Raw genomic sequence first — 27,420 nt, 5'->3', positions numbered from 1 at the left:
ACTTCTGTATCATTCTATGCTCCGTGTAGGTCTACATGTATGACTTATGAGTTCCATATATACGGACATCATTTTCCCTTGCAGTGGTCATAGAAAGTGATAACATGCCCCCAAAAAGTCAAATTTAGCAGTAAAAATATTGAATCATTTAGGTTGGCAATTTTTTTGATAAAAAAAATTTTATCAGATTTTTTTTTAGTAAAATCAGATTTGTGACTTAAGTCCAATTTTTGTATTTCTATCAAATTGGAGCCAAGTACGATGTGTCACGTGTGCATTTATACTTTTTATCAATACTAGGCCTACTGCTGTTTAAAATGTGCAAACCTGCAAAAATTGTTCATCAGTTGAAAAGAATTTTAAAAATTAAACATTTTGCCCTTTTCCCCCAAAAGTTAAATATGTTGATTTAATCAGTGATTTAAAAAAAACAAAAGAAATCATTTGATTAAATTAACACTTTAAATTGGTGAACATTTTAAATTGGTGATTAAAATTTAAATTAAAGTAGAGATTTTCAGACAGACTAGGCTCATTGAGTTCGTGCACAGGGTGTGAAATGATGTCCATGTATATGTATTGGACTCTTTCCAACTTGCTGCAAAATGTCACACACTTTACAACGAATGAACATGGACCCCAGCTGTGTCTTTGTTCGCTCATGATATTTCCAGGGGTGATGAAGTAATACAAATCACCTGCAAACAAATGAAACAAGTTGTAAGTTACTTTTAGTTTGTTTGTTTTCCATGTCAAATGACACAGATCAGGTGTAAAAAGGGACACAAAAATGTCCTGTTTTAGGCCCTCAATTTATTACATGACCCAAAGACCAACTTATGATAATCACACATCATAATGCTTGGAGGCATCTTATAATATTAATGATACATTTGGTGTACTGATACACAAGTTTGGAACAATGTACTGTAAACATGGTATGAGATTATTTGGTCAGGTGCCTGTACTGGTGCTATGTGCATGTTTGCTGAAGTTAATACTGAGCAGACAAATGCATGACCAGTGTGAGGTGATGCTGTTATCAGATAAGTTAGGGATAAGTTCATCCTAATGCTGGTTGGGGTAGGTCCTACATGTACTTTATGCCAAAGATATATACATGTAGTTGTACATGGTTTTTTTTAACTGAGCAAGACGTGTACAGAACCTGACTTCAGTGGTCATGTTACATGTACATGTTTGCTGATTGTATTTGCTGTTCACTTGTTCTCAGAGGCATGAAGCTTTACAATGTGAACTTTGTGGCCGTTAAAGATTCATTGGACTGTTTCCTTTTCACACCCCAGGAATAGCCTATCATCAAGTTTCCAGATACATGAAATGAATGTAGCGAAAGCATTCTACAATTGACTAAGTAGCCCAAAAGCAACCACAATGTCAAGTGGCAGGACTGAATCTGATGTTGATGTGGGGAAGGCATCGCCTGCAGCAACCCATGGTGAAAATCAAACGGCGTCCACCGTGACCAACGGAGGACAGCCGTCCAAGCCCAGACGAGACAGCAACAAGCGCGTGGTGTTCAGAACCTCTGAGGACTCCACAGCTGATGAAGGCTCGGTGAATGGTCAGGACGAGTTGGCGAATGGGGAGGTTTTCATGACTCCGGAAGAAGTTGCAAGAGAGTTGAAACGAGCACGGTAGGAGTGGGGTGTCCATTTGACACATGTAATGTACCTGTCATCGCCTCATGGCATAATTCTAGGCAGTGGCGTATATCCAGGTTTTGAGTTGGGAGGTGGGGGTAGAGCAGGGTTTGGGGCCAGATGGGGATTTTTCTAATTTCTGAAACAGTTGTCCAAATTTTTTCGTCCCCAGTAGAATCATTTTCTCCTGGTTTAGGAAGGTATAGTGCACATGTAGTAGTTATAAAGGGTTGGGGCTTTCCATCTGCGGAGAAAAAAAATTGGCATCATGCCCCCAGGGCGAGGGGGAATATGCCATTCGTGCTATTTTTATCAATCCTGGACTGCCTGCAACTTTTAAGGAATTCAGGTGCTCAAAAGTGTGAATGTGGGATGCACTAAAACTAAAAAAATCTTCGTCAGATATTTTTGTAACAAAATGAACTTAGGAATGCAGTGTACAGCATTCGCAATGTTTCTGTTTGCCAAGATATTGCATTTGGAAAAAGTTGCATTTGCCGTGTGAATTCACTGGGAATTTTCTGGTTAATTAAAAAAATACTAACTGTGTATTGCAGAAGTGGGTTGTGGGAAAAGGGAACAATTACATAATTTGCATCATTGCAGAGCTGTCAAAGCACTTACATGTACACTTTTCACATTCAGTGAAACCTTTGAAGTTACTCATTCCTCCAAAATCCATCTCAAGAGTTTCACACTGTGAATGAACTCGAATCTAATAATAGATCAGAAAAATTTTTCTTTTTAGTGATTCAGTGTAAATCCTATAATCATTCTTAGCTGTACTCATAAATATTCTTGGCCAGGCATGAAGCTATCGGTACATGTACATGTATCTTAATCCTCCTAAATCCTTCAGGGCAACAAATTCAATGTGAACCAACATTGAGTGATAGATGTGTTTCTATTTTATGAAGTTTTTAAAAGTATGCCGAGTTGCCTGCTTGTTCACAGTGACATTCCAAGCGAATTAGGTTTTAGTGATTTAAATCTTGTATTAGTTAGTGTTTGAGAAATCATAGTGATGGCATTGCAAATTGGTGTGGCATGTACATGCACCAATATGACAGTTATCACACGTGAAAAACGTGATTGTTGTCAGCATCACGCCATTCTCCAACCTTTTTGTTCGTTTGTTTGTCTGATTCATTTGCATTTCCAAGCATTCAGCAGATAATTTCAGGGTCAACAAACTATATGCAGGTACTTGTGCTTTTGCACATGACTCGGGGGGGGGGGGTGCATGCATGTGTGCACTGGGGTGGCTGGTTTTCTGTTTGAACTGTGTCATGCAGAACTTTTAGATAATGGCAAAATTATTTGATCTAGGCAAAGTTATGCAACAGTTTCAGACCATAACATGTACACAATATGCGGTTTATTAAAGTTAAATCTAGGTTTATCTCCAACAAGAAAGGGGGGAAACTTAAAACTCATAGGTTCAACATGTTTATTTGAATGGATACCACAAAATCACTGGGCATCCTGAACCATAAGGTATTAAAGCCCTCATGTAATCCAATTTTCTCCTGTTACTTACCGGTATGGTAGTTCAATAATTTCTTCAGCGTTTCTTTTTGTATGTTCTTTCTGTTCATTCTTTCATGTGATCCCCAATCAGATACATATGTGTATATATGTACATGTGTCCTTGGTTGGAAGTGCATTCACTTACATGTATTTATCCATCTGGGCACACATTAAGTGTAATTGGTAATTTTCCACACATCTTTGATTCTAATTTGCATGCACCTGCAGAGCAAAACAGCATTCAGCTGAAATGGACGAGTCCTTTCGAGAATGGTTGCAAAGGACAGTGTGTACTTTTTGACCATATATTTTATCCATTTTGCTGCACAAGTGAATGGATTTTGTAGAGTAATTTAATAGTTTGAATCATACATGTACATATCGGAGGGTTAAGTACATGTACTGTTTTCCACTGTTCAGTGAACTGGAAAAAAAGATGAGAAATATGAAGGACAGTTTTGGAAATTTGAAAAAAAAGAAAATTAGTTTGTCATCTACATATACACGTACCTGTACAAGGTTCCAGTGATTGAAGCAGTGGTTGAAAATCATTTATTACTGCATAAAAAAATGCATTAAAAAATGTATGTGGTGACAAAAATGTACATTCAGCTGAAACTGGGTATTTCAAACTTTCCACCTCAAACTGTGCTGTTGCAATCATTGATTTTACTTTTGTGGTGGTGGTGGCATTCGTTTGCCTTTCATACATGTGGTGTACACCATGGACCACCCCAAAAAAATTAAATTAAAAAAAAACCAAGAATTATGTACATGTAAACAGGACAACAGAGGTCCAGTGGGTTTTAGATTGGAAACTGTGCAAGTCAAATGAGGAAAAGCTTCTGTGAAATTCCTGTTGTACACTTCCTATGTTCTATGTGCTGCATGGTGTGGTTTCCTGTGTTCTACTTTTGCAGTGATCAACCCCATGATTCCTCTGACCCTGAGCCCTACCCTGCCTCCATAATGCATCATAAACGATCCTCCTTTGATGCGTAAGTATTCGTCCATATAATGGGCTTTAACACACAAGTTCTAGCACACTGTTTCTAAGCTCTTGATGAAGAAAACTCTAACATTCTAAAATATTTACATTATTTGTAATACACCACTAAGGAAATACTTCAGCAGAGTATTAATTTGCTGTATTGGCAATCGCCAAAAGGTCCAGTATTCGCTTCCCTTACATCAACTTAAAACTTTACACACACAAAGACCTTTAGCTGCCGTGCAGCTGTACAGCGATGTTAGGATGCTTTTTTTAAAATGTCAACAGTAATGTTGACCATAACGCAGTACCGTTAAAATGATTTAACACCCTCTTTTAGTTTAACCCTAAAAGAGCCAGGGTGGGGGTGGAATCAATCCACCGCCCCCAACCATTTTCCTGATATCACCGTAGTGCATTTTTTTCTGGAGTTGAGCCTTTAGCAGTTTTTAAAGTAACTCTTTGCAGTTATTTCGACATCAATTTTGTGAAAATTGGACATACCGTTTTTGCGCTGTGTGCATTTTTCCAAGATGTGTCAGCCAAAAATGTTCACTGTTTCTACTGCGGTGCTCAATGCACGCTGACTGGCATGCATGTACAATAGCCTTTAACCTCAAATGACCATGTCAACAAAGCTATAAGTCTGAATGAGTTAAAACATCACCTTTGTAGTGATAAGGAATGTCCTCATACATGCATGCCAAGTTCTGGGGGGGGCGGCAGAGTCCATTCCCTCCCCCCAGCTGTGATGGGCCAAAGTAACCTGACTCTTTTACTAGGGTTTAGCATTGACAAATTATTCTTTTGCACAAGACAAACGGCCTATATGTGTGCACATGATAATTATCAAAAGATTGTTTATGCGAACTGACAGATATGAAAAAGGAAATTATAACACAGGGCCTGTTTTGCAACACGATAAACTGGGCTTCAAATCAATATGTCTTTTATCCCCTCTTTTTCAGACCCTTTTCTATAAGGTTTGTATATATGTTTTTTTCCCTTCTGCCCATACCCTTTGGCACCATCACTCAGTCCGATCAACTTCAGACTTGGCAGACACTTAATCAAGCATGGTCCCCCATGATTTTTAATATAATGACGTCATCAGGTTTCAAGTGCCATCCCATAAAACCATCAATCACAACATCCTGACAAAACCTCATGAGCATGTTGTAAGTCAATTCTGTAGATGTTCACCAGAAACTAAAGTTGCTAGGAGCAGGTTTGTTTGTGGTAGTGATTCCTTTCTTGCTATTCCCATGACGTCATTGTATTACATCGGATGTTTTGAAGCGTTTTTTCATAAACTCATCCTTTCGTCAATGGTCATGGATTCATACAATTTTGCTTTTTCAGGGGCAACAAAAATAAATAAAAACAGCCCCGTGGTTCTCTATCACAACCAAAGTCCCTACTTCTTCACTATTGTGGTCTCGTAATACAGTACATGTACCATTAGCCACATGTGCACCACATGTACATGTACACATATCACATAATCTACCAAGGCAAATAGTTTCTGTCAAAGAATGGACGAGGCAAAGCCAAGCCCAGTCTTGCAGGAATCTACAGTTCCGAGTTCTATTCTCTGACTTCAACTATTTCCCATTGTAGCACGAACATGGAGTCCCGAGTCTATGACGCTCTCTCTGTTAACCCTTCGCCTGAGTGCTCACCTTTGTTCCATTTATGCACGGGTTTTTTGGGGTACGTGAAACATTGACAGTATTCGTGTAGTCAACACCATCCGTGCTGGATACATACTCTCTTCGCTTCCTCTTGCGCCTTAGAGGAGTCATTATACGTTTGTCATTGCAGCCAAGCCTATCAGACTAAAACCACCATAGGACGCTGTGAAATTGAGGAATGCTATATCAACTTCATGAGAGTATTTGTGCAGTCGACAATCAGTGCTGGATATACACCTGTACAAGTATTCTTTTCTCTTCCTCTTGCGCCTTGGATTCATTATTATGTGTGCCATTGGAGTGAAACCTTCTGGAATAAAACCATTACAGGATGCTATGAAATTGAGGAATGCTACATCAACTTCATGAAAGTGTGGTTAGCAGTTTTCGACCACTTTACAAACCACTCAAAATGAGGTTCACTGATCCTTGCATGTCTTTACCGTATAAAAGAATCATTCTGAAATGCCAACTTAATACATATTGCTATTTCATTTGGAGAATGAGCAACATTGGATTCTAATTACGATGCAGATTTTGGAGTTCAATGATAACAATAAAGGATTTCTATAAAGTGCTTATATCCACCTAAAATTGCTTATAGGGCTACAAAATTAACAACGCAAGAAAATTTACAGGCTAACTCTTCAAGCAAGTTGTGCAAGTGCGGTATGTTTGATAGCCATTTGAAATGAAATGAGATAAATGTGCTGGACCGCAAACTTAGGGAGCAGTAATCCTGACAGATCTGTTACGACAGGACCGGTATGATCTCGGTATAACTAGAAGATGTACCCAAGCTTGCATCAATTCAATTAAACTAGAGTCCAACAACTTAGAAAGACTGGGCAAAACGTAGACACAGAAAAGTAGTCAGAACACATCAAATTTATTCCTTATTGAAAGATGAAGAGAAAATTCAACTCTTTGTTGAAAATCTTACTTTATAAAGCATTAATCCTGAAAAAAGAGATATTTCTACGTCATTTTCTGTGGAGAAAGACAAACATACACACAAAGCCGGAGTGCGGGAGTTCGTGGTATACCCTAAATATCCCCACTGTGCCTGTTAAAGAGGCCCAGTAGAATCAGTGTCAGTGCCAAGCCATAGTTTTACTGTACCACATCCCTCCGGTCACAACTGCTTTGACCGAAACGGGGGGGACACAAGTGTAATCTTCTTGTTACGGAACGACAATGACTGTAGATTTGTTACGAATCTACAGTTAACTATAGATTCGTTAAAATAATCTACAGCTAACTGTAGATTCGTAAAAATAATCTACACTTTGAACAAAGGAGTGATGTCACAGAAATAGTTTTAATTTCAAAACCTTAAAGGAATACATTTATCTGGAACTTAATGTGCCCTCCCCCCGTTTGATTTGACCATTTTCCTGTGCTGTTTATGGTCTGATTCTTGCTTGTGGATTTGAAGTCTGATTTCAGCTTTCCATTGTGAACATAGTGGAGCATCAACATGCCATGCATATCTGGCTAACAGAGGGACTATTTTTTCACATGGTCATCATGGGACCTACAGTGTTGCTGTGGACTTTTTCACGATTTGAAGGGGGTGCTGCTATATGTTTTCATTGCTTTTGGTCCTCCCTTTAGTGCTGGCTTGTGTCTATTGTAGCTGCCTGAACTGTCTTTAGTTTTACTAGCCTAGTATGTCTGGAATTTTGACTGTACTCAGTACTTGTAACTTGAAGTTCAAATCTGTTTTCTTTTTAGTTTTCGCCATACTATGTCTGGCATGAACCTGGTTGAACTTGGCAACCAGCCAATTAACAAAAGCGAGTGGCGTCGAGGAAGACGTGACAGTAAAGACATGACGGTTGCCACGCCAACCGAGTTTGTCAAGAAGTACGGTGGTGACTACGTCATAAACAAGGTAATAGGATCAACCTTGTGTAACAGTCTCTTTACCGGGTACCGAGATGTAACAACCTCTCTGCCAAACAGTTCTAGCTAAAGCAAAATTGTTAGTGCAGAAGTTGCTTCAGATTCTGAAATTACACCAAAAAAAGGGGCAAATTTTACACCCAAAAAAGGGGCAAATTGTTGTGTAGCACTTGCCAAGCTGAGTAAGTCATAGGGCTTGCTTTGACTGTAAACCAGTCTCTGCTGGGAAGTGTACTTCTTTGTTCCTCAAATTACGGTAGACCTCATTTCTTTGTTTACTCGAGTCTTCAAACAGGCAGATACTGTTGAGTACTCTAAATCGTTCTTTTCTCTAGGTGCTCATCGCCAATAACGGCATTGCTGCAGTGAAGTGCATGAGGTCCATCAGAAGGTGGGCGTTTGAAGTGTTCCGCAATGAGAAGGCCATTCGTTTTGTTGTCATGGTGACCCCGGAGGATTTGACCGCTAATGCTGGTGAGCGATGAGCCATGGCTGTGCTCGTACTGTGGCAGTTTTTTAATCCATTTAGGTTCATGTAATGGGCAGAAAGTGTACCGCAGGAGTATGTGTGTATGTATGTGTGGCAGCATGTTGCACTTTGTGTTCTTGTGCGATCTGTACTTGGGGGAGATAGCGTTTTGTTACCCAGCAACCGCATCACCGTGCACGCACTGGTTTGTGAAGCCCTCGCATCTTCTTATACACACCACATACCAGGGATTTCATCTAAGATTGAAATACCTGCTTGCCTGTCCTCAGTCAAGTTGAAACTGCCTGCCTTCTCCCAGTTAAGCTTCTGAAACTAACACCGTGTGTTGTTATCTCCAGCAGCATTGGAAGGAAATGTGAAGACTTGTTCACAAATGTGAAAGAGACTTCACGTAAAACATGGTGGCTTCGAAACTTTAAACAAGAAAAACTGCCTGTCCAAATTTGTTCTTGCCTGTCCTTGGGACAGGTGGCTAAATGAGACACTGCCAGCAGTTTCACTGTGGTAATTGCATTCAGTTGTAATAAATTATTTGCATTGAAGCTCTATGTCTTTGAAACTCAAGAGGGGGCAGTGGTAAGTGCAGCATTTAGAACAAGTAGGGGGCCAGTATTTCCAAGAGGGAGGACAGTTGACACCAAAATGAAGTGAACTCGACAATATAATTGGGGCATTTTTGAAGTTATGATTTCAGTCTTTAAATGTAATTCAGTAATCTGTTGAAAACAAAACAAAAAAAACCAGATAAGGTTTCTTCCCAACATTGGTTGAAAAATGGATGAGGGAGGGCACATCAGGTGTTCACTGGTGGGATCTGAGGAAGGGCACAGCAGGTGTTCACTAGTGGGATCTGAGGAAGGGCACAGCAGGTGTTCACTAGTGGGATCTGAGGAAGGGCACAGCAGGTGTTCACTAGTGGGATCTGAGGAAGGGCACATCAGGTGTTCGCTAGTGGGATCTGAGGAAGGGCACAGCAGGTGTTCACTAGTGGGATCTGAGGAAGGGCACAGCAGGTGTTCACTAGTGGGATCTGAGGAAGGGCACAGCAGGTGTTCACTAGTGGGATCTGAGGAAGGGCACAGCAGGTGTTCACTAGTGGGATCTGAGGAAGGGCGCAGCAGGTGTTCACTAGTGGGATCTGAGGAAGGGCACAGCAGGTGTTCACTAGTGGGATCTGAGGAAGGGCACAGCAGGTGTTCACTAGTGGGATCTACAACTGAAAGATACATGTCTGAAATTTTGTTTCAGTTTCTATAGACAACAAAACTGTACCGTTGCAATTGTTTTTTGGTAATGCTTCAGAGTACATCAAGCATGCTGATCACTATGTCCCTGTTCCTGGTGGTTCCAACAACAACAACTATGCCAATGTGGAACTCATTGTGGACATTGCCAAGAGGGTACAGGTGGATGCAGTGTGGGCCGGATGGGGCCACGCCTCGGAAAACCCCAAGCTACCCGAGATGCTCCATAAGAATGGAATTGCTTTCATCGGTGAGTCAGTTGAATTTTCAGTTGGAATATGGTAGGGGAAAACGGTACTGAGTAAAGAAAGACATGTGGGAAGAGGATAAGGATGGACCGATGGGCGTTGAACTTGAAGAACTTCAAAGAAGCTTGAGGAAGTGTTTAGAGAGGAGATTGCTCGTATCGTCAACCACTTGGATTTTGCAGAGGTTTAGCTAGGGATGTGGGGGGGGTCATGGCATTGGAAAACCACAGTCCACTCTCTGTTTGCACAAGACTCGAGGCCATCCAAAAGGCTTAGAATATGTCCAGCTTTTTGGATGCTGCACATTGGTGGGGTTTGAAGGTGGATTTAAAAAGATTCTTAGTAGAAAAATATGTCTAGGGAGTTACATTAGTGTTTATATATGAAAATGCCATTAATAATTAATCTGCATGTTTAATTCATCTAAATTGTTTTATTTGAATGTAATGAACCAAGCAAGTTAGACAGGTCAGAGAAATTGGAAGTGAAAGAGTTCTGTGAGGCCTTGGGGGCTTTGGAATGATGGCCATATACATATACATGTAGGCCTACCTGAACAATTATTGAATATCCAGATCTCTTTGTTGGGGAACTTTGTTGCTTAAGTCAGTTTGAGGAGGCATTGTGGGGATGAGGAGGGACGGTACTGACTCTTTGAGTTTTGGATATTTTTAACTAACTCTGATACCAGGACCATCTGAGAAGGCAATGTGGGCACTCGGGGACAAGATCGCATCATCTATTGTCGCTCAGAGCGCCAAAGTCCCGACGCTACCCTGGAGCGGTGATGACCTGCGCATCGATTGGACAGAGGAGGACGCTCGCAGTGGGTGCAACATCACCGTTCCTGACGATATCTACCAGAAAGGATGCATCAAAGATGCCGATGATGCACTGCAGGTACATTCAGATGACAGAAAATGACATTTTATCATAATAACATTTACAATAGCATCTTCGTGTGTCCAGAGCCTTTACTTACATTTAGGTGACAGCCAGTGCCTTAACACATCAGATCAGTTTTGTATTTTCCAAACAATCAAAGTCATTTCGTGGACGTTTGCAGGCTGTGTGGAAGTTGCAAAAAGTTAAGAAAACCACAGGTTCTCAAAAATGAATCTAGAATATTAAAGCAACCATTAACCCTAACAGTCCTCAGTCCTCCAACAGGTGAAGGATTGAGGACTGTTAGGGTTATCCCTAACAGTCCTCAGTCCTCCAACAGGTGAAGGATTGAGGACTGTTAGGGTTAAGCAGCTCTCAGTTTAATTATCAAAGATGCATGACTTTGAGGATGACTTTGAGTTTATCAGAATATTTGACAAGACAGTCGTTCATCACTTAATTCTAATATCCCGTCCTTTCTGCCTTTAAAGATTCTGAGTAATGCAAAGATAATCCCTTTTTTTTCACAGCATGCTGAGCGCATTGGCTTCCCTGTGATGATCAAAGCGTCAGAAGGGGGCGGCGGCAAAGGCATCCGAAAGGTGGAGAGCAAGGAAGACTTTACCAGCCTGTTCCGACAGGTGCAGAATGAAGTACCGGGGTCTCCTATCTTTGTCATGAAGCTGGCTAAAAGGTCAGTGGGATTGGATCACAGTCACCAGCCCCTCAAACCCAGTCCGCTCAACTAGCCCTCCTAGTCCAGAGGACTTTGAGGACGAGGGTCATTCTGTCTTGATTGGTGCTCGGTAATAAATCATAGTCTGTTTCCGAAACCATGGCTATGTCGTTGACTTAGGCATTGTCTGAATCCAGATTTCCATCTGTAGAGATGTACATTATTGGGTTTTTTCTGTATGTAGTGTGAGGTGGAATGGTAGACTATATTCAGCCAGAGGTGTGCATCTTTTTATTTGGTCCAGACGGGCCTGCGTGCAACTGCAATTCTGCAACTGCAGTCCAAACCAGGGATGAAGGCAGCTTCTAGAGCAGCAAAGACATTCCAGTCTCATTAAATCTGGCAGTAGAAATGAGAAACCAAATGGAAACTAAAGCAGTGTAGCAGAATACCCAGCTTTTGTTATAAAGTATTCTAAAAGGTCACCAAAAATGCACAGGAATTATATTGCCATCTTTGACGTCCCTGCACACTGTCAAAATTTGTCGTTTCTCAACAGTGCAAGACATTTGGAGGTTCAACTGATTGGTGACAAGTATGGCAATGCCATCTCCTTGTTTGGACGTGACTGCTCTATCCAACGTCGTCACCAGAAAATCATCGAGGAAGCCCCTGCCACAGTGGCTCAATCTCACGTCTTCAGAGAAATGGAGAAGGTTTGAATCTCACAAGATTCCAGCTTTGTTCCTGTTAATTTGGTTACCTCCATGAAAAATTTGGAAGAAAGCTTAGATCAGGCATGCAACTTTGCCTCGGATCAGCTGAAAATTTAAAAATACACTGTGGAAAGCCTTGTAAAGATTGGAATTTCCTCACTTTCTGTCAGAGCACCAAGTTGCATGCCTGTGATGACTGAGCCAGTAAGTTACGTTGAAGTACATTTGTTGATGTTCTAGATATCATACATGCTAGGAATCTTCTTTGGTTGGTCTTACTTCAGTTCAGATTGTATGCTGGCATAAGGCTGGATTGTTCAGTTGGTAATCAAATGGTCTGCTGTTCTGGGAGTCTCAGGTTTGATAACCCACTCCATGCAGTTCTTTTTCAAATGAGAATGTGGTTGAAGGTGTTAAACCTAGCTCTACTCAGTTTCATTTTGCAGTGTTTATGTACTTGATAAACTTACAGAATTTTTACTTCGGCGTGCTCATCTTCGTAGAAAAATGTGGAAAAATCAAGTTTAGAGATGAGCAAATGGAAAGACATATGAGGCTGTGTTAGAGACCGACAGACACGAACATTCCACAAAAGTCATGAATGATGTTTGACCTTCAACCCCCCCCCAGGCTGCAGTCAAACTAGCCAGGTTGGTCGGTTACCGCAGTGCGGGTACCGTGGAGTACCTGTACAATGATCACGACGGGTCATTCTATTTCTTGGAGTTGAACCCTCGTCTGCAAGTGGAACATCCTTGCACAGAGATGGTAGCAGGGGTCAACTTGCCCGCTCTGCAGTTACAGGTAAGAGGCACCGCTATACCCTGGTGCGGAAAATACTCAAAATACAGATTCATGCATACTGCCAGGTAAATGGTCACAGGACACAACATCTGTTTTCCTTGATAATACTGCAATGCTCTCATTAAGAGAAGTTCTCATAGCCAGAGGGCACATTTGAAGCTTGGTCTTGATGCGTTTCTTTGGTTCCCATGTAATCTGGTTTTTTTTTATTTCCAAGGTTGCTATGGGCATTCCACTGCACAGAATGAAAGACATTCGAGTCCTGTATTCAGAGAATCCTTATGAGGACACGCCCATCGATTTTGACAAGTAAGGATTTATATTCCCCTCTCCTGCCCCACCTGTTCTTCACCATCAGCAAAAGCATTCTAAATTAATTTTGAATTTTTGCCCTGCCCGACGTGTATTTTTAACACTGTATACTCAGTGTATGCCCTCGAAGGCTTGTGAAAACACTACAATCATACTCGGGTGGGACCCGGGTACCGCGAACAACTAATTCCCATGATGGATACAGTGTTAAAAATACACGCCGGGCAGGGCAAAAATCCAAAATGAATTTACATCTCCCCGGCGCAAATCCATCTTTGGAATTAAATAGCATTCTACTCGTCCTTGCCTGGGCCCTGTAGTAGCGGTCACAGTTAGTTCATGTGTGATGACAAGTGTATGACTGAGCTCTGTATTTTACTCAGTGCCACTGTTGGTCATACACCGAAGGCCACATTGTCACGTGCTAGTCACACTTGTGGTTGTTTGACCACAAATTCACAAGTAACAGGACTTCCTCAGAAATTATCACAAAAGACAATTAGGCTGTGATGAATATGCATGATGTTTATATTTGCATATTTGTTTATTCATGATATTTAATTTCTCTTCCAACAGCCCATTGGTCTTACCCGAACCCAAAGGTCATGTCATCGCCTGTAGAATCACCAGTGAGAACCCTGATGAGGTGAGAACCAACCTCAAAAACATCACAAATAAGTCTTATTTAAGTGTTTTATGTTGTCTTTCTTAGGATAATTATTGAAGCTGAGCGTGGAGCAAATCTGAAGAATTATGTAATACTACCATGCTAATTTCTCACGGCCTTGTCTGACTAATACTTGCTAGTTTCACTGAAACCAAGGGAAGCTTACTCTCAGATCATGAACTTTTTAAATATGAAATTTTTTTTTATTTGAGTCGAAAGTCCTGAAAAAAGGAGCTTTGAGATCTCTGTGTACTGATGAACCTGTTAATGTCAAAAGGACTCTTTAAATGCTGAAAAATTTGTCCACGTTGAAGAGTTCAGTGACAGAAATATTCTGGAGGAGAATAATGCTGAATTAACTCTGCTTTGAAGAAAGCAGGTCAAATGTGGCTACATAACAAAAGTGCCTCATGCCTAAAGCTGTCCAACAGAGGGAAAAACTTGTATTTATCTCTGGATCATTTTTTTGGTAACTTTTCTTTTCCTGCAGGGGTTTAAGCCCAGCTCTGGCACAGTGACGGAGCTCAACTTCCAGAGTAACACCAATGTCTGGGGCTATTTCAGTGTCGCGGCATCCGGCGGTCTTCACGAGTTTGCCGATTCTCAGTTCGGACATTGCTTCTCCTGGGGCGAGGAGAGAGAAGAGGCCAGAGAGTGAGTCCAGGAATCACCTAGTGTTGTACTACAATGTGCATTCCCTCTGACTTGTTTTGGGCCAAATCTTTGCTAAGCGCATCAATTTGCTTAGCAGCATTTGCATGCCTAGCAGTTCTGCGGAATTGAGCCCGGCTGATTACACAGTCACCCTTTGAGATGTTAACATGATTTGTGACCCATCCTATCAAAATGAGTCGGAAGTTGCTAGAGCCACTGTCGAGTGAAAAGGCCTTCAGTAGAATATGGCACAGTAGAAATCAGTAGAAACCCTCAACATTTTACAGCCACATAATGTCATGTTTATCAGGATGCCGGACTGAATGATACATCAGAGCAAAGAGCTTGGTTTGCCCTTTCTGATGCACACTAGAGCAGAATTACAAGAAATATGGCCTTAAGACTCATTTTGTAGGATCTGGCCACATTGGCTTATCTGACATCTGCTGCCATGTGTGCTTTTAATCAGGAACATGGTGGTAGCTTTGAAGGAGCTCTCCATCCGTGGTGACTTCAGGACAACCATTGAATACCTGGTCATGTTACTGGAGACCCAGGCTTTCCAGCACAACGAGTTTGACACAGCCTGGCTGGATGTTCTCATTCGGGAGAAGGTCCAGGTGGGTATCAGCGAATTTGTAACTCGGCAACAGACATGCTCCTCTTCAGAAAAGTATAAAGGATGCAATCAAGCGAGACTTTGTTGACCGTGTCCAATTTACGGGCTTTGATATGCTTGAAAAGAACACAATAAAAGCTTCCTTGCCATGAATACCGTGTGATGACACAACATTTGGTTCAGTAGCTGCAAAAATCAAAACACAGAAAGATTTGATGCTGAAATAAAAGACTCATTTTGCTTGATCGCATCACGGAATTTGCGTTTCTCAACAGCTTATTGAAAAACCGACCGATACGTGGAATGCAGTTACATTGAGATAGCAAGTGTAAATCTTTATTCCTTTTTATTTCTGTGTTCTCAGGTTGAGAAACCAAACACAGTCCTGGGTGTTATTTGTGCATCTCTGCACATCGCCGATAGATCCATCAGTGAAAATTTCTCCAACTACCAGACGTCCCTGGAGAGGTAAGAGGACCATTACCTTGTAATGGCACCATTGCCCTGAATCGTTCTCATAGGAAATACTTTTCAAGGTCCCTGAGGACACAGTCAATTCTTTCTGTCGTGTAACGAAAACTTTGAGACGCTTGGTGGTAGTAGATAAACCGGTCCCCACACGACTGGTCCACTGTTGTTTGCTTTACAGTTGAGCTAATGGTAAACATACAGAAAGTGACAGCAGTGGTGGACTGGTGACAGGGACCGATATGTTTCCAGCCGTCAGGCACCCTTTGTCAGTTTCCATTCAGCCCTCAAATTAGACTAAATTAGAATTTCGTCAAGCTCTTCTGTCTTTGACTGGGAATCTTAATGATTCAGCATATATATTTGTTAACAGAGGCCAGGTTTTGCCGGCAAACATGCTGAGCAACACACGAGAGGTGGAGATGATTTACGAAGGCTTCAAGTACATCATCCACGTGACGAGGCAAAGTCCGAGCAGTTATTTCTTGTGTCTGAACAACTCCACGTTGGAAGTTGACGTGCATCGGATGTCAGACGGTGGCTTGCTCGTGTCATTTGAAGGCAGTAGTTACACGTCATACTTCAAGGAACAGATCGACAGGTGAGTCACTGTCATTGCTATTAACCACTTGCTGCCGAGTGGATTTTTCTTGAGCAAGACAAGACATTTTCAAGATTTTCCGTTTTCAAGATTTTTCAAAAATTCATCATTTTAGTTAATGGCTGTTTATACAAAAATGAAGGACTCTTTGGGCACTATTTTAAAGCTGACAGGTAAAATTCATTGACTCATGAATATTTCAGCCAGGCCTGCAGCCTTGGAAAAAGAGCCCAGATTGTGCGATGTTACGTAAGATTCTTTTTTTCCCGAAACCGGCACAGTGCACTGCTGACTTCTTTTCAATAGGGGCCAGATTAGCGTGCAGCGATGCTGTGTGGCTCATCGCTGCGGTGGTGGAGAGCTTTTGTCCCGGTGGTAATCCGCTCACTCTAAATGCCTCAAACCGTGGTATACTGTTTCAAAACAAGGCTGGATTATCTCCACTATTGAGAGCGAAAAAATGTTGGTAATGCCCAGCAGCTCAGTCTTTTGTGCTGAGCACGGTCTTTTGTTATAAGGCCCAACTCTTTTGTCCCAGTTCCGGGCTCCCCGGCTCTGCATATAGAGCCTATGTACTCGAAAACGGGTCGCCCGGCAGGGAGTGGTTAACCCAGGTTAAACGTCAAAAAGCACAGTTTTTTCCTTACTAAAGGGACACCATGTTCCAGAACCTCAGAAATTTTGTGGCATTTGTTTCATTGGAGCTTGTGTCAAACATCTTCCCCTCTCCTTAGTTACCGCATCACCATTGGCAACCAGACCTGCATCTTTGAGAAGGAGAATGATCCCAGCATCCTGCGGTCCTCCTCGGCCGGCAAGCTGCTCCAGTACCTCATAGATGACGGGGGGCATGTCGCCGCTGGCCAAGCCTATGCCGAGATCGAAGTCATGAAGATGGTCATGAGTCTGAGGGTGCCCGAGAGTGGATGGTAAGCACATTCCCATTGACTCCTTGTGAGGTTCAGTTGGAGGCTGAGCGTTTGGCATGTGAAGTGCCAGCAGAATCTCTTGGGGCAGCTGTGGGTGGAAGGTGGACCCTTGTTGATTTTTACAAAATTAAGTAGAGTCTGGCTTGTGTATGACAGAATATTTGTGAAATGTTCTGCTTCATTCCTCCAGGGGGGTCGTCACTTTTGATACCATACCATCACTTTTTTTTCAAACTCTGGGGTAGTGTTGATGAGCAACATTTGCTGCAGAGCCCAGCCGTGGCAAATGGAAGTTTTAGGGCTCCACAAACACACTGAGCCTCCACAGATGTCTGTGTGTGTACAGAAACAATGGGAATCTCCCAAGCATACTGCATACAGTTTGCCATGTGTTTCAACATGTCCTGGGTACCAGAAATTGTGCGTGTTAACACATCCTCTGGCTTGAACTGGTCAATAAACCATTTCTTGCATCCTGGGGGAAGGCTAATGGAGGTCATGAGATAAGGGAGCGTTTCATAATTGTTGAAGGCGGTATTTACTGTGGTACCGCTGTTTTTTTTAGCGGCACCACACTAGTTACCCGAAAGGGCTTAATGCTGGTACCGCAAAAATACAACGGTACCGCAGTAAATACCGCCCTCTGTAATTATGAAACGTTCCCTAAATTGCATATGTACCAAATTTTAGTTTTGCACACTGTATAAGTGTATCTCTTTCTTGTGCTTTCAGCGTACACTTCGTGAAGCGGCCAGGTGCTGTGTTGGACCAGGGCAGTGTCTTAGCTAAGCTGGACCTGGATGACCCGACAAGAATACACAAGGTTGGTCACCCAGGTCGCATATTAATCAGTGTCATCTTGAAAGGTTAGAACCTGCCTCGACCATGGAGGAGTCAGGATGAAGCTGCCCTTAAGACTACTTGAGATGTTTGGATGTGCACTCGCAGTAGGTGGTAGGAGCCCCACTGCATGTTAAGAACACAGAAATTAAAGGACTGCTGTTGTGGTCAGTGCCTTTTTGCTCACTTTATCTTTGTACCAGTGGTTCCCGTTGTACTTTATTACAAAATACTACTGTTGGGCACCAGTGAAGCAACTGTGCTTTTGACAGAATAGTCCAGCTGTACTGCAATTAAGTAAAACTACAAACCTTCGGTCGCATTCAGACTTAGTCATCAGTTCAGGAGGATTTCAGCCAAACAGAGGCCAAGTATATTTCAGCTCATGTATTTTTCTTTTTTTCTCGGTTGTGTATTTTAGGCTCAGATTTTCCAAGGTGAGCTGCCTAACTCGGCCAAGAGTCCCGGGGCCGAGATTCACGGATGGAAACTGAACCAGATGTTCATCAAAGCCAGAGAAACCTTGGAGAATATCATGAAAGGATTCTGCCTGCCCAAGCCTCACTTTACCAAAAAGGTACATTTATAGTAACCTTGAAACTAATTTCCTTTTTGTGATAAATATCGTATTGTTGAAAAGCTAATATATTGGGCTTTGCAAAAGATAAATTAATCAAAGTGTGCACCTGAGCAAAGTACCTTGTACCCTTCCATGTCAGTCATTGCTTTTGAGTGATTAGCCTGTTCAGTATTAACACAGCCCCTGCACTGAGCAAGATTTGACAGTTTTCATTCAAAATCACTCAGGCTGCATCCGAATCTCTTGTCCAGAGCTAGGTCTAGGTCTTCGCTCCATTGGAAATGCATGGAGATGCGTAGACAATAGACCTAGCCGTAGCTCTGGAAGCCCGTTTTGGACACGGCCTCAGGTTTCTGAAAATGTTGAAGAAGAGTATGTTTTTTTGCCCCAACTAATGTGCAAACCATTAAAAAAAATCTGTGAAAAATTTGCAGATTGTAGCCTTGGTAACCATTACCCTATGGGCTTGTGGACTCTTAGTGCTGTGATTACTTCATCGTGAAAATTGTTCCATCTTAGTAGGCAGAGTGAAAGCTGACCATTCACTCTGTGCACATTCACTCTGTGCAGGTAACGGAAACAGTGAAACAGCTGATGACAGTGATTCGAGACCCTGCCCTCCCCCTGCTGGAGATGAAAGAGATGATAGCTGCCGTCTCCGGCCGTCTACCTCCGGCAGTTGAGAAGGAGATAAGGAAGCAGCTGAATGCGTATGGGAGCAACATCACCTCTGTTTTATGCCAGTTTCCAAGCCAACAGGTCTGGAAAGAGCGGAGTTTTTTAATTCGACATTACTTGACCTGGCACCCAACCCTACCTAACTCTACCCCACCCAACCCAATCTAACCTAACCCAACCTAACCTAGCCTAACTGAACCCAATGAAACCTAACCAACCCAATACAACCCAAGTCAACCCAACCTAATGCTACCTAACCCAACTCAACCCAACCTATTGCTACCTAACCCAACCCAACCTCATGCAACCCAACCCAACACAACCTAACCCAACGCAACCTAACCCAACCCATCCTAACCCAAGCCAACCCAACAAAACCTAACCCAACCCAACGCAACCTAACCCAACCCAATGCAACCTAACCCAACCCAACCTAACCCAACCCAATGCAACCTAACCCAACCCAACCCAACCCAACCCAACCTAACCCAACAGCCCGATGCAATCTTACCCAACCCAATTTCTAATTTTGTACATTTAGTCATAAAGTGCAACCAATGAACCGATCAAACCACCATTTATGTGCACATTCTTTATAAGTTGACTCCATCATTACCTCCAGATCGCCAATGTTATTGACCGCCATGCTGCTACTCTTCAGAAGCGATCAGAGAGAGATGCCTTCTTCATGCACACACAGGGCATCGTGCAGCTGGTACAGCGGTAAGACACACAGGCCACAGTGTAGACAAAAGAAAGAGCGCAAACCCATTTGTTTAGGTAGTAATGGCTTTTCTGATAACATTTTCTGAGACATCTCCAAAAAGTTGCCTCACAATGAACTTGGGGTTGTACACCAAAAGACAAGATGCGTATTATTCGTTTAGATATCTTCACATCAGAATCTTGAGCAAAACTTCACTCATGAAATCATTATGACATTGCCTGCAGCTGGGGAGAAAAAGTCATGGTTTATATGTGATGAATAAAAATAATGAATGAATGAATGATTGTGTTTGAAATTCTGGCTGATAGTTTTTTGGATTTGAACCTTTCAGTCGATGCAAAGAATCTCACAAAATCATTTCATTCCATTTCATGTTGAAGAACTTGTACACTCTTTTCTTGAAAGCTATAGACTGTTTTATTTCAAGCACTGAACCGGCGTGGTGGCTCCTGTTACAAAATTTTATCAGGGTTCTTCTCGAATCCTAAATTTTCCAAGAAGGACTTCATGGGACCACAAAATGCAGTGTTTGAGCAACGAACAGCAAAACAGTCCATGGAGGAAAAGCCCGCTTAAGCATTAACTGTGTTGTCTATCGCAGATACCGGAATGGAATTCGCGGCCACATGAAGTCCGTCATTCAAGATCTCCTGCGCATGTACCTGCGGGTGGAGACCAAGTTCCAGCAGGGGCCGTACGACAAGTGTGTGATGAGCCTCCGGGACGAGTTCAAAACCGACATGTCCAACGTGGTCTGGAGTATCTTCTCCCACGCGGAGGTTGCCAAGAAGAATCAACTTGTCATCCAGATCATTGTAAGTGCTCTTTCCACATCTAATTTGTTGTCTTTCTTTTTCAGTTGAACCTAACTCCCTCGTCATTTGTGCATGGAACTTTCTCGCTTCTTCATAATTCCTCCAATGTGGCAGAAGTCAGCGGAACACATATTGTGCTTCAACTGTTAAAGGTCATTTAGCTCGGCCAAGTAATTGCTGGTCTTAACCTCCCTCAAGCCTTCAAAGTCAAAAGGCACAAGAAACCAAAAGGCACAAAGTCCCTAGCCAATGATCTTTCCTCTTTTGAAGCACTCATTTCTCCATGGAAGTGCACTAAGTCATATCATTGTTCCCCCAGGAACGCATCAGCAGCCGTGATGCTGGCCTGACAGAGGAGCTCTCGGAAATCCTGGGCGAGCTGACCACACTCAGCAAGCAGGATCACTCCAAGGTGGCATTGCGGGCCCGCCAGGTGCTGATAGCCGCCCACCAGCCGTCCTACGAACTCCGGCACAACCAGGTAGAGAGCATCTTCCTGTCAGCCATCGACATGTATGGCCACCAGTACTGCCCCGACAGTCTCAAGGTGAGTGAAAGAGGGCCCTCGCTCAACACTTGGACAAGAGGTAGTGTCTGGCCTATTTCCTTAACCCTAACCATGAAGACATTGTTGTAGGATCCTTTACTGAATCTTCAAATCCACCCAGGAAATCAGTGGCACACTCTCTTTAAATTAATCCATTTTACCTGTAATGTTATTGGGTCGCTGATCTAGTCCTTACAGTGGAGATCAAGCCCTTTGTAAGGCTGGGATTTGTTTGCCTTCTTTACGTTTGCCATATTTCACATTTCAGTACACATTGATGTCCCCTCCTGCATGAACATGCAAACTGGACAGAGCTTTCCTGTCTGTTGAAAACAAGCAGCCCTCACTCTCAATATTCTCTGTGTCTCCCATAGTCTTGTTCGATTTGGCATGATCAGGGTTATTGTGGAGTGGTATGTTTGTGCAGTTGAAGCAGGGGGAGTGGTATACAGTTTTGATTGTCTTTGGCTGTGAAAACAGTAGAGGGAGTAATTTTCTGTATTCTTGTTTTGTGTATGGCAGAAATTGATCATGTCGGAGACCACCATCTTTGATGTGTTACCGAGCTTCTTTTTCCATAACAACCCAGTTGTTCGAAGAGCTGCCTTAGAAGTAAGTGGTTTTTTACACACCTGTATCCCACTTTATGAGAAAGCACATGTATTTTGGGCATCTAAGCCTCATTAATAAGCATCAGGGTTAGTCTGCAGGTTCTTTTATCATTTCTCGGTGGTGATCAGGATTTTCAAATTTGAGGTTTAGGATAGCTGCGGCATGTGAAATTACAGTAAATAACAAAACGTTCGGTTGTTCAACGACTGTTGGCATCTGGCCCCGGTCAGCTTCAGGAAGATAAGATTGAAGTCACCTCTGCACTTGCATGAGCTTAATTAGCCCTGAACATTTTACTTATGCTCTGATCTTAAGCTAGGGAAATATTGAGCTCTGCTGTGTCTGTTGTGTACATTTGTATGCGTAATCTGTCAGTGATGTTTGATGTACACAGGTGTATGTGAGGAGAGCCTACATAGCCTATGAGCTCAATTGCTTGCACCACTCTGTACTCAGGAACTCCCTGTGTGTGTTAGAATTCCAGTTCATGCTTCCGTCCTCCCATCCCAACAGGTATGTTCATCCGTGTCATTATGAACTAATAATTGGCATGCTAGGGGGCCTAAACCAATAACAAGTTTGCTGTGAGATACTGCTTTGAGAAGTAACAGTGGTATATTTAAGGTAGTGGGAGTGGGGCGTAAGTTTCTCTCTACATTCCAACTTTCTTTTTTAAGATGACCTGCTCTGTCTAAGCCAGACACTGTTTGACAGAGCTTGAATTGGGGAGACAAACTCAGGACAACTGTGGGTGATTCCTTGTCATTTTTGTTAGTGTTTTGCAAATGTGGGATGACATTTGTGTCCGTAAACAGTTGTAAAAGTTTCAAGTGTTTCATTTTAATGCATAAGGGTTCTGTGTTTTACTCAGAAAGGACTGAAATTCAGCCATCACATTAAATCACAAAACTTTTAAGAATTACGGCAGCAGCATTGCTCTGTTTTACCCATTTGGGCTTCACATGTTCTTTATTTTTCTGTGAGAAATTTACTTTCAAGTGTTTAGCCATACTTGTAAAGGGAAGGACCAATTATAAAACTTATCATACCCGAACAATTTTGACCAGCTGCCAGACAAGAAGTCTGTTTTGACCAGAGCATGTCTCCAATGTTGATATCATTATTTGGGATGTGTGCCAAATGTTACAGCTATGGCTGTAAGTAATGTGTGGCAATGGAAACCAGTGGCTAGCAGCTGTAGCCAGTTCCCATAGACATGTGTGTTCTCGTAGACACAGCCTGTTGATAAAGACACGGCTCTAGTGCTCGTACGTTCTATGTATAAGCTAATGAGGGAGTTGTGCAACCTAATCATGCAAATTAAAAAACTATATGATGCACAATATGTGGCAAAGGCAGACCCCCCTTTGTGTTTTCTTTCATGTTGTAGGAATCTTGGGAATTCCTTTCAGATATTCAGGGAGATACAGTAGGTACAATACCCTAGGGTTTTCAATATGCATCTGCCTCTTCCACATATCGCTTCGGTCATGAAAATAAAACCAAGCAGGAAACACTCTTGTGCCCTATCCTTCTGTTGTTCTCTGTACTTACCAGTTTACTTTAACTGCTAAGACCTGAGCCAATTTCAAAGAATTAGTTGTCACAAGCAAGGAAATTTGGCTGAGCACATAAGATCTTCGGTTAGTAGCTGAAATGTTGTACAGTGGGCATTGCCTGTGACCGGTTCTCCGCTCTTCCTTTGTCATGGCACAAATTTGCCGACCACTGCATTCCTTGGAAGTGACCCGCTCTAAAGGTGCCTGCGCACAGAGGAACCGAAACCTGACTTGAAGTCCTGGTTTTAGGGTTCAAGTTGTCCTGTGAACCTGTGTCCAGTGGCTTGAAACTTAAAAGCCATATCATACCAATTTGACATGGAGAAATGTCTGAAGTGAAGTTAACCAGAGTTGAAGTGTGTTCAACTTCAAGGAACTGTCACCATGAACACCTGATTGATGTCATGGAAAATGTCCACTTTCCAGGCCCCTCTTGCACTAACTCTTGGAAATAAATGACATCAGTAACTCTAGGGAAGAAAACTAGACAAGTAATTCTAGTCACCACATTCTGCATGCTGAATTGCGGTATTGCACATTTTCTGCTAGATTTTGAGCACTGGTGGGGTTTTTCCCTTCTGAATGCAGTTTGTCATTTGAGATATGTTCTTACGGTTTTTCATTCTTCGATTGTTTATGAAAGAGGTGAGAGTTCGTGCGTTCGACTGTCTCGATGATGTAGGATTTGCCTTCTGAAAGCTTTTCTATTTCCTTTCACTTTTCTGGTGACATTTCTTTGCTGCACTCTGCTCAGTACCGTCACTTTCCCAAGGACCAGGTAAAGACATTAGAGATTGCTTCTGAGACATGCCTTAAGAAACCACCCTTTGCCTTGTAAATAGCTTTGGTTGTGGTTTGGTCGAACACAAGTACTAACAAGGTCTGCTTTGTTGCTGTTCATGCGTTCCTCAACTAATCTATTGCATCCTGGCATGCATTGACTCTCTCGTGTTAGAATTGGGAAACATTTCTACCGGTGAGGGCATGTGAGAGCTATTTTGCGTGGCATAGTATGTCGTTTATAGTGTGCAAACCTTGCTTAGCCAGGAAAAATGTTCCAAGGTTTATGCACATTTTTTTGACTATAAAATATCGCAGTTGCTTGGATGAGATCAACGGTTTTCCCAAGAATTGCCATATCACAAGATTTATTGTTTCAATGGTTTGTTTGGTATAAATCTGGATTAGCGAGTAAGATGTGAAGCTTTGCATGGTGGAGGTTACTTGAGCTATAGGTTTGTGGGTACTGCATGGAAATTATCTCTTCGGAAGAGGTGTGGTTCTGAGAAGAACCAGTGAGTATTAACTTGACTCTCGTCGAGTTATATTTAATACTCACCTGTTCTTCTCAGAACCACACCTCTTCTGAAGAGATAATTTCCATGCTGTACCTGCAAACCTGTAGCTCATGGATTAGCAGGGTTGTATGACAAGATTTTCTGTTCCCTTAGGTCATGCTTGTGATTTTTTTTGCTCCAACATTTTATAGAATTACAGTAAAATTGTGTTCATGATTAACATTGGGCTATGTGCAGCCAGGAAGCTAATTGCATGTTCATGTTGCATGCCTTTTCATGGTTTGTGGTTACTCCTGCATGAATGTCATGGTACTGCTCGTTTTGTTATAACATGCCAATAACAAGAAACTTACAACTGTCTTTCCATGAGGTTGGGGCATACTTTGTAATTTGTGACAGTGTCCCTTGTTACGTGGGTTCCGTAAAAATGAACAGCTATTTCCCTGCATGTGGATTCCAAATTGACATTATTGTACATCTTGCAAGGCTGAATACAGAGGTGCGTTTTTCACAGAGTAAATGACCTATCCTACAGGTCATGACAGGTGATAAAAGTAATACCCATGTAACAAGGAAACCGTCACAAATTGCGCCCAACCTCATGGAATGACCCAACTATAACAGAAATACGTACTCTTGTCTATATTCCTGTGTGTATCTAAAAGCATTGTGAAGTACTGAAGTACATGTACTGACGCATACAACCAAGAAGTAAGATCCCAAACGAGTCCAGATTTACAGCTAGCCGCCCGGGCTGCCGCAGCGCGGCATATGCTGCAACGTTTTAATAAGGCAATCGTCCACCGAACATTGGGTTGCAGAATGAAATGCACATATCGTTATGGATTGCAAATGGAAGCCAACCAAATGCATGCCTCACATGGTATGTGTTCAATGTACGTATGGTGCAGTGGGCTGGGTCTGCCAACTGGGCTAGTCTGGTGGTATGTGGCGTGAAGACGATCGTGTGTAAAAAAAAAAGTGAATTGAAGGTCAAAACTCACAGGAAAAATTGGGTATTGTTTATTAAATGGGGAACTAGATCTGTTATTGCAAATGTTGAGCTGGCCAGCCAAGCCTCTTGGGGATGCTTCTTAGCTGGCTTCGAGGCATTTTCAACTATCATTTGTCCAACAGACCACCGCTAAATCAGACACTGATTACAGTGATTACAGCGCTGCGTAGTTACTGCACTGTTTTATGCTGAAAGGACATATTCCTGTAACTTGAATCCATTTGCACAATTATTAAGTGTAGTCCATGATAACTGACCACAGTCTTCTTTTGACATGTAGTTATTAGTCCCACCTAAGTCGTATTGTCCTGTGTTGCAGACTACACACAGTCTCCCCAAGGTTTCCAGCATTTTGCTGGAAATGTGTGCTTGTCTGTTGTGTGAAAACTGAAATTGGCTGACGAACAGCATTTGGGGCCAGATACATGTAACCCCCGTTCAACTCTGTGTTATTTTGAGATGTAACTGGCTTTCTTTCTCTGTAAAACAAGCAGTCTATCTTTTAATTCATTTTCTACAAGTAGATTTGTCATAGTATTGCTACAGATGTGTGGAATATACTCCCACCACACCAACTCCTTCTGTCAATGAATTTTGTGGGGTCTCTTACAGGATCTTGCCAGATATGGCTGGGCACTCTAGGACAGCCAGTTTTGGTGAAGAACAGCTCGGGGCCATGGTGCCCCCCTGCCAACGGATGGGAGTCATCTGTGCTTTCTCATCCCTGGAGGAGTTTAAGAGGTCAGTGAGATTGTGTGGATTGGGTTTTCAGTCCTTACCCGAGTCAGTGGGTTTTCCTTGAAACATTTATCGGGGGTTTCCTCCCTCCTGTAAAACTGAACATTTCTTCATTGTCTTCTCATTATCGTCCTGTAATTGGCGCTAAATGCGCTATTCGATGAACAGATATAAACAAATTGGTTTGATGGATTACATCTGTGCCTCCTCATGCGTGAAGGATTCATGAGAATTAGGAGATAACTGAATAATGGAGAGACTGTCTTATTACACCGTGCATTATTGATTTTAGATGGATATTTTATTTACTAGATGACTGATTTTAGTAATTGAACAATCAACCAGGCCACTGACATCTTGACGGGATTTCTTTGAGTTCCGTACATTGTATTTTTTTGAATCGTAATTGAATTTGGAGTTTCACTGAAAGCGTTGGATGTTTTCTACTTACTGTGATGATATCAGCTTTTAATGGGTATGAAGTCCTGGTTTTATTATCTTAACCTGTGCGTACATTTAAGTGTAAATTTTAGTTTCTATACAATTTTCATTTGTCCTGCCTGTAATTTGTATTTTCTAAAGACCATGTGAATTTCCCCAAAGGGATAATAAAGTTGTTCTATTCTATTTTCTTCACTAAAATTGAAGAGTGATTGGTATTGTGATTTTTGATATATGATGAAGGATTGTTGTGAAAAAACAGGTTTCTAAAAGTCAGAGTTCTCCTTGTGTTTTGTAGTTATTTTGACGATGTGATTGATCAGTTTGCTGATGTCCGCTTCAAGTTCTCTAGTTTGTCTGACACGGACTACAAGGAAAATGTAAGTTCATTCTTCTGATTCCGGTGGGGGGAGGAGGCTTCTTTTGCAACGAAACATACACGTTCAATTTTTCTTTGAGACTCAAATATC

At 42.1% G+C, this 27,420-nt stretch overlaps 1 protein-coding gene across 4 annotated transcripts in view; it reads left to right on the top strand.

Moving 5' to 3' along the window:
* LOC110974020 (acetyl-CoA carboxylase-like) overlaps positions 1–27,420 on the top strand; it is a 44,197-nt gene that overhangs the window by 508 nt on the left and 16,269 nt on the right. The window contains exons 2-29 of one of the 4 annotated variants that reach the window (XM_087136395.1): positions 1,308–1,658; positions 4,115–4,192; positions 5,154–5,168; positions 7,617–7,776; positions 8,123–8,261; positions 9,580–9,771; positions 10,461–10,669; positions 11,185–11,348; positions 11,890–12,046; positions 12,677–12,850; positions 13,068–13,159; positions 13,739–13,808; positions 14,320–14,483; positions 14,953–15,103; positions 15,467–15,570; positions 15,944–16,171; positions 16,906–17,100; positions 17,833–17,923; positions 18,362–18,517; positions 19,091–19,279; positions 19,821–19,921; positions 20,527–20,740; positions 21,060–21,287; positions 21,810–21,899; positions 22,294–22,412; positions 24,213–24,236; positions 26,384–26,512; positions 27,249–27,330. In XM_087136395.1, coding sequence (XP_086992521.1) covers positions 1,396–1,658; positions 4,115–4,192; positions 5,154–5,168; positions 7,617–7,776; positions 8,123–8,261; positions 9,580–9,771; positions 10,461–10,669; positions 11,185–11,348; positions 11,890–12,046; positions 12,677–12,850; positions 13,068–13,159; positions 13,739–13,808; positions 14,320–14,483; positions 14,953–15,103; positions 15,467–15,570; positions 15,944–16,171; positions 16,906–17,100; positions 17,833–17,923; positions 18,362–18,517; positions 19,091–19,279; positions 19,821–19,921; positions 20,527–20,740; positions 21,060–21,287; positions 21,810–21,899; positions 22,294–22,412; positions 24,213–24,236; positions 26,384–26,512; positions 27,249–27,330 — 3,978 coding nt within the window. In that variant the 5' untranslated portion in view covers positions 1,308–1,395. The remainder of the gene's footprint in view (positions 1–1,307; positions 1,659–4,114; positions 4,193–5,153; positions 5,169–7,616; positions 7,777–8,122; positions 8,262–9,579; positions 9,772–10,460; positions 10,670–11,184; positions 11,349–11,889; positions 12,047–12,676; positions 12,851–13,067; positions 13,160–13,738; positions 13,809–14,319; positions 14,484–14,952; positions 15,104–15,466; positions 15,571–15,943; positions 16,172–16,905; positions 17,101–17,832; positions 17,924–18,361; positions 18,518–19,090; positions 19,280–19,820; positions 19,922–20,526; positions 20,741–21,059; positions 21,288–21,809; positions 21,900–22,293; positions 22,413–24,212; positions 24,237–26,383; positions 26,513–27,248; positions 27,331–27,420) is intronic. The other 3 variants (XM_022225314.2, XM_087136396.1, XM_087136398.1) reach the window with 3 other exon arrangements.

The sequence above is a fragment of the Acanthaster planci genome, linkage group LG04 (assembly GCF_054643075.1).
Source record: "Acanthaster planci isolate LZ-2023a linkage group LG04, COTS_SCS, whole genome shotgun sequence".
Lineage (NCBI taxonomy): Eukaryota > Metazoa > Echinodermata > Asteroidea > Valvatida > Acanthasteridae > Acanthaster > Acanthaster planci.
The sequence above is the reverse complement of the archived record's forward strand: the minus strand, read 5'-3'. Positions and strand labels throughout refer to the sequence as shown.